Here is a 7,100-nt window from a genome sequence, read left to right on the forward strand (position 1 = left end):
GCACAATTAAAGACATTTTCTCTTGTTTGGAACGTTTCCATGTTTTTTTGCTCTTGAGCTCGGAGCCCTGAAACTAGTGACGACCAAAGGAAGCCTCACGAGCGGCTGTCTTTATTGTGTGAAGCCACTAGAGGGCGCTGTCTCCTCAACAAACGTTTCAAAGCACATTTTATTACCAGTCGTTCAGCCTCCCTCTTAAAACCAAGAGCGCCATCTGGTGGTCAGAAAATACAGAACATTTCATGAAGCTTCATTTGGGCTTCAGGACCTGAAACCTTAAATACTTTAGTCACAAAACATCTTTACTGTTGCTTGTCTTGCTACGGCAAACTGAAAACGTAATCTACAAAAACATTCAGTGGATTTAGTTGTTTTAGTCATTTTACCCAAATACCCCCCCCCCCCCCCCCCCCCCCCCCCCCCACACACACACACACACACCCCGCCCCCCCATGTATTCTAGTGGTTTATGTTATTTTAGTTCCTTTAGCCTTTTCATCTCTTTTTTCTCCACTTTAGTTGTTTTAACTTTATAGTTTCTAGTTGGTTTTTATACTAGTTCTTTCAGGTGTTCAACCTGCTTCATAGTATTTTAGTCGTTTAGTTGTTTTAGCTCCTTTATCCATTTTTTTCCGCACCATTTAGCTCTTTTATGAGTTTATCCCCACTTTTTTTGAATTGCTTTTGCCATTTTGACTCAGATACTTTGGTACTCAGATACTTTGGTATATACTATATATATATATATATATATATATATATATATATACTTATATATATATATATATATATACTTTGGTATATACTATATATATATATATATATATATATATATTTAGCTGCTTCTAGTCATTTTTAGCCATTTTTTGGCTGCTTTATTTCTTTAATTTCATAATATTGGCCATTTGTAGCCATCACAGCGAAAAATGAAAAGAGCTAAAACAGCTGTGATGGCTACAAATGGCCAATATTATTAAATTAAAGAAATAAAGCAGCCAAAATGGCTAAAAATTACTAGAAGCAGCTATATATATATATATATATATATATATATATATATATATATATACCAAAGTATCTGAGTCAAAATGCCCATTTGGATAAAAATTCTTTATAAAATGTGTCTGAGGTGCAAATAAAATAATGTCAAAATAAAAATAGCTCATTTCCATATAGTTTAGTGGACGAGTCACAGATCCACGACAGTGGCTGTGGAGATGTGCAGTGAAGAAAAAGAGCGATCACACAGCTCTTTATAAACTCTTTAACCATTTGATGTTTGCAGGAGAAATCACAGCAATGAAGAAGAAACTGTAAATGATCAGTTCGGTGTGAATTGATATGAAGCTCAGAGCTGCAACAGATAAATTTGTGTCTCTGTTTTACATCGTCAGTGTTTTTTATTCTTCTGAAAATGTACGAAATTCTGTATGAATGATGCGATCACTTCTCACACGACTCGTAACAACCAGTAAAATGATCATTTTGTCTTTTTAAATGTACCAAAGCCAAGAATGTGCTAATATAGTAAGAAGACTGTTGAATGAATATGAAGACTTTAAACATGCACGACATCTATTTTGGATCAATACGACTTCACTAATAATCATCTTATTCATTTATTGACAACATGTCAGTATGACGTTGGTGTGTATTTTTAAATGACATTATAATGTAAAGTATTACAGTGCTGGGGGTTCCACCATTACGGCTCCTCTGTGGGTTTGATATTGAAGCATGAAGAGATTTGATGATTGGGGAGAATCTGCTGGATTCATGCCAAAAGCCTGACGAGAAGAAAAGAGCAAATACTTATACAGATTATTATAGAATGGGAAAACTCCCTTTTCTGACTTTTTCCTCAGAATTATGACATTGATCTCAGATTTCTTTGTTCCCCTCAAACTTCTGACTTCAATCTCAGATTTTAATTTCATATTTCAGACTTTCTTTAGAATTTTCACTTTAATGTCACATTCATAACCTTTTCTGAGAATCATGATTTCAGTCTGAGATCTCGGCTTTCCCTCCTATGTCCAACTTTAATGTCGGATTTCTGACTTTAATATCAGATTCATGAGTTTTTGAGTTTGACTTCCAGACACCTCGAACCTTGTTGAGCAACAACGTCAGACTGAAGCGGATTTCTAAACTTTCAAGTGGTTAATGAAGTTAACATGTTGTTTGGTGCTGCTGCATGATGAAATTGAGAAAACAGGGTCAAGCTCACTGACACCGACATTCAAAGGTCATCTCACTCTTGACAAAAAGGTGTGGCTCCTTTAAGGAGGAACTAATCCAGCAAACTGGAGTTTGATGACCGGTCAGTTTCATCGCTCGTCTTGACGCTTTCATTTGACTCCTCATCCCGGAGTGTCACCGTTCTTATAGCCCAAAAGGAAACAACCATGTTTTGAGTGAATAAGATGGCGGCCGCAGTGCAGAAACTTTCCTCACAATAAACACATCAGGCCGAAAGTCTCCTGGTGAAAACCTCTTTTAATGACCACGTCAGCAGCGTTGCACACTCCCCCGGCGTTCCCCGTCTCGTCTAGAAGTCGGTGGGCCAGTTGTTGTAGACGGACGGACACATGTACTGCCTCAGCAGCTGGTTGACCTTCTCCACGTCTCCCCCCACAGCGCTGAGGACGGAGACGTCAGACACTCAGCGAGGACTCCCACAACCGCTGCACACCTGGTCTGTGACCACCAGCTGCTCTCAACGGGTTAAGCTTCGTTGTTTTAGCCTGAACGTGCTGAAAACTCGTGCTCTTTATCACTGGTGCGGTTATTAACACTCAGATTCACAGTTTTGTCTCACTTTCTGCAGGAAACGTTGACTTTCTTACTTATTTTCTGGACATCGATCAAGAATGTGTGATGAGGAGAAAAGAAAGCAGAAAGCAGAATATTTCAGGGTTCAGCTGTTCTGTGAAATTTGTTCCTGAGCTCTTCTTCTCCTGCTTCATCACTTCATCAATAGTTTCTCTGCTTTTCTCCAGTCCTTCACAACTTTCTCACTCTGAACTCCTTCCCAGTTTCTGTTTTCTGTTTTTACTTTAACTTCTGTGTGGATTTTGTCTTTAGTTCTGGAGACACTGTTCTTGCTGGTCAGCCAAAGCCAGCAGTAATGGAGGGTCTTCTGTGGTACTGCAGCAGTTTTCTGCTGTCATACAGTGACATCTAGTGGCCACAGATGGTATGTACCCGTGTATTTTGATATACAAGTTGCTTTTTAATTGAAGTCACATGACCAGCCGGAAAAAAAACCCTTTTAGTTCAGAGAAGGAGGTATATTTGACTCCTGGCTAGGAATGGACTTGATAAGACTTTTAATATTCTGATTCTATTCTACTTAAGGATTTGTTTTATATCGATTCTCATTTGGAAATGTAACCTGCAGTATGACCAGCAGAGGGCGTGCTAACGTTGCTGTTGCTGCTGGTTGAGATCGAAAACGCCTCGTTCATTCAGAGTTCTCGCTGCTGTGTGCAAATGTTTCTGCATGTTGGTCGTATTTTATTCCCCTGATGAAACTCAGCAAGCTGTCCTGCTGTCGTCCCGACTCCTGAAACCAAACCAGAGCGTTTGTGTTTCCTGCTGGCTGCTCTAGTGAGTGACGTGACCACGGGTTGCGTATCTCGCGTCGCTGACACACGGGTGTCGCACCCACTGGAATCGACAATGGAATCGTTTGCACATTTGACTCCCAGGGATTGAAAGACGAGGAACGGGTTCTCGATGAGAGCCGGTGTTCCCTTCCCCTTCCCTTCTTCCGGCTGCAGCGCCTCACCTCATCTTGGCGGCCTGCATGCGGCGCAGGAAGGCGCAGATGGAGCTGTGTTTGGCTTTGGAGCGCAGGAACTCTGCGTATCTGTTGGAGAACTCGATGTCTCCCAGCTGCCTCCTGCGGTCCAGACCTGCAGACATCATGTGCCTGAAACACAGTCGACCATCAGACATGGAACACCTGAAGCCTTTCTGTTGCTCTGACCGACAGAACGTGTTTATGGTCTCGATGGAGGAATCCCTCCATCCAGTCAGAGATTTAGATATGAACACAGCACCCTAAAAGCACAATAAGAGCCTTTTCAGGGGCGTCAAACCCCCCCTTCCCCTTTGGATTCCTGCTGGAGAGGAGACGTTTGTGACGAGACGCCTCTTTTAAATGAACGATGAGGACCGCTGAGTGACACCTTCTGATCCTGGGTCGTCCACAGAGGCTCTATTCACATGGACGCAGCCAACCCGGAGGAGGAGGAGGAGCGACTGGAGCAGAGCAGGTGTTTTGGATTAACTGGTTTCCCTGTTAACAAGTGACCGACTTCCTGTCGCGTCTCTTGCCGCTGCTTGATGTAAAAAAAACGACATAAATCTGTAGCTGAGCTGGCGAACGCCATTTAACCACATTCACAACAGTGAGATGGACGAGTCGGAGCTAACCAGTCCATCCAAAACTCCTGAAGATGAAAGAGCCATAAATCCAATCTGTAATTTCCTCAGCTTATCATCCGCGTTGAGATGAAGACGCTGCTGTGTTTGTCAACTCTTCTGGAAGCTGCGGGACTCTAATAGTCCACCAATCGTTTGAAATTGACCAAACAATTCAATCGTAACACCTTCTAATCTATTTTGAACCCCACTGGCCTTTATTTTGAAGAAAGAACTTAAAGCCCTCGGCGCGAGCGTCACCTGAGCACGGCCTCAAGCAGAGAGTCCGACGGCGGCCGCAGACTGGTGGACTGTCGCGTCTCCACCTCGTACTCGTCCCTGTCCACACCAACACAGACGGGACAGCAACCACAATAAAAGCTTTGGCTCACATTTTTCGTACCAAATTTCAGGAGTTTGACTCGTATCGTGTGACGCTACCTGACAGGAAGTGAAGTGGTGAGGTTGAGGACGGCCAACACAAGAAACACCTGAGTTCCACTGATGGACGGCATGGTGAGGATGATGAAGATGATGATGATGTCCTGCGGAGAGGAATGGACTCACTATAAAATATTACGTAAAGCCATGTTAGGATATTTTAGTCACTTGAGGTAAAACACTGAAATATTGTCGTTAAGTAAGAAAGTATTTCGTTTAATTAGAAATGAAGATTGAACAAAAGTCAACGTTCCGTAACAAGGAGACTTTACCAAACTTTATATGGAGAGTCTTATTCTGACGGGGTTCGATGATCATTTGGGGTTTTTTGCTCGTTTGTGATTTTAAAGAAAAAGTTTTTTCTTCCGGCGTCGCGTTGCCTTACGAAAGATCTGAAATCTCTTTTCTCCACTTGAATGTTATGATACGTTACATCGTAGGCCAGAAAATATAAATGAAATTAGGAATGGTGATGTTAAAAATTTGTACTAAAGTACATAAAGGAAAAAAGAAAAAGGGAAAGAAAAGAAAGAAAACAAATGAATGAAAGAAAAGAAAAAGGAAAAAAACAAAATATAAAACAAAACAGTGAAAAAAGGGAAAAAAAGGAAAATAAGAAAAAAGGGAAAAAAAAGTTCAGCTGTTACATCAATCAGATAAAAACATTGATGTTAAAATACTAAATGTTTTTCATTCATCAGAATCCATGAAATGAAACAAGAAACTTCTCTGGTGAAATATTCTACTTATTTGCCACGGAAGATTTTAAAGTTTTAATATTCATTTAAATTGTCAGCATATTCATGGGGAACTTATTTTAACATTAGTGGACTAAAGCCTATAAGTATTGTATTGGTGTACATGTTGTACACGGAAAGTTACAACCCTGGATATGTGTGAAAAATGTAATTAAATAGACTTTTAAAAAATAGGAAAAAGTGTAAAGTAGGATACTAGTAAACTGTCGTTAAATGAAGTAAAGTATTAATAAATAAGGTTTAATACAATATAAAACGACTCAAAGAGGAAAAGTAGTTTTATCTTACAATTAAATTGAGTTTTTCAGAACCGATATAACATGGAGTTGTTTTTCAAAATGAGCACAAAAATAAAAAATACAAGGAACAGACAATATGTGAAAACAATACCACGTTGAACACCATAAAACTAAAAAACAAAGGCTAAATTAATGTTGTTAAAGATGGTTTTACTTTGGCTGAGTAATGAAGGAATGAAACTGTTAAAAATAAAGTTTAAGTCCCAAAATGTAAAAACTGGTATTTTACATGAACAAAAGAGTTTTTCACAGAAAAAGGAAAGATTTTAAACATATTTTAGTTTGAGAGTTTCATACATGTAGAAAAACATAAATGTGACATTTTGAATCATTCACTTCACTTTAACAGAGATTTTCCATGTCGACTCACAACCACACTGATTTTCACCAACATTGGGCTCAAAATGCTTCAAACCGTGATTCTGACTTCCTCGGCAGTTTGGGCTCGTCTGTTGGATCAATGATCCTCGACGCCTCCTGGTTTCATCACACTCAACCTTTCAGATCCACGCTGCTTCCTGCAGACTGGGAACCCTCAGATCTGAGAACCTCCTGCTGTTCCAACGTCGTCTGGAAGTGGTCCTAATATTCTGGCTGATAGGAATCGAGGCTAAAGAGTGAAGTGTTTGCATCTCACCTGGACCGGTCCTCGTCGTGGAGCAGGTCCCACCTCCCACGGTCTGCCGGGGTCCGTCCGCCCGTCCTTTTGTATCCCCCAGGTATCGACCTCCCGGTATCGACCTCCTGGACGCCCCTCGGACTTTATCAGTCTAGTTATTTGTTAAAGCCACATTTACCGAGTCCGGCGCTGCCGCCTCGCGCTGCCTCCTCGCGCTGTCGACTTCCTGCACCCTCGATCCCACTTCCTCCTTAATGAGATTTAATTGCCTGCAGCAGCTCCGAGCTGTTTGCTCTCGTTAAATCATTAACGCTGCTGCTCAGAGTATCGACCCACAAACACACGTTGGCAAGATCTTTTTATCACTTGTCGCTTGTTTGCTCTCGATCGATGCTGATCTGGAGTGGAGGAGCGTGAAGGTTCATTTCTCTCACTGGGTTCGGATCCTTCTTCATCTTCTTTTGTCTGGTCGTCTGGTTGACGCCCCTGTTCTGATACTGTTGGGTCGCCTGGGAAAAGCCCAGGGGGAACATGCAACATGGACCCGTGTAT

General features: G+C 41.3%; 1 protein-coding gene across 1 annotated transcript; it reads right to left on the bottom strand.

The window, feature by feature from the left end:
• Positions 1–2,480: 2,480 nt before the first annotated feature.
• Positions 2,481–6,801, bottom strand: LOC308117086 (uncharacterized protein). Its single transcript, XM_080475747.1, has 5 exons — positions 6,567–6,801; positions 4,873–4,976; positions 4,693–4,770; positions 3,794–3,937; positions 2,481–2,642 (listed from the first exon to the last, which is right to left on the bottom strand). Exons 2-5 carry the CDS (start codon positions 4,944–4,946, stop codon positions 2,552–2,554), a joined length of 387 nt encoding a protein of 128 aa, XP_080331873.1. The 5' UTR covers positions 4,947–4,976; positions 6,567–6,801; the 3' UTR covers positions 2,481–2,551.
• Positions 6,802–7,100: the final 299 nt, after the last annotated feature.

This window comes from Lipophrys pholis (genome assembly GCF_963383615.2).
Source record: "Lipophrys pholis genome assembly, chromosome: 11".
NCBI classification, from domain to species: Eukaryota; Metazoa; Chordata; class Actinopteri; order Blenniiformes; family Blenniidae; genus Lipophrys; species Lipophrys pholis.

Excerpts from the sequence above, each read along its gene's own strand:
- LOC308117086 (XM_080475747.1), bottom strand. The coding sequence starts at position 4,946 with ATGCCGTCCATCAGTGGAACTCAGGTGTTTCTTGTGTTGGCCGTCCTC. Across the intron at positions 3,938-4,692 it reads CTGCTTGAGGCCGTGCTCAG|GCACATGATGTCTGCAGGTC; the intron begins GTGACGCTCGCG and ends ACTGTGTTTCAG. Across the intron at positions 2,643-3,793 it reads ATGCAGGCCGCCAAGATGAG|CGCTGTGGGGGGAGACGTGG; the intron begins GTGAGGCGCTGC and ends CTCCGTCCTCAG.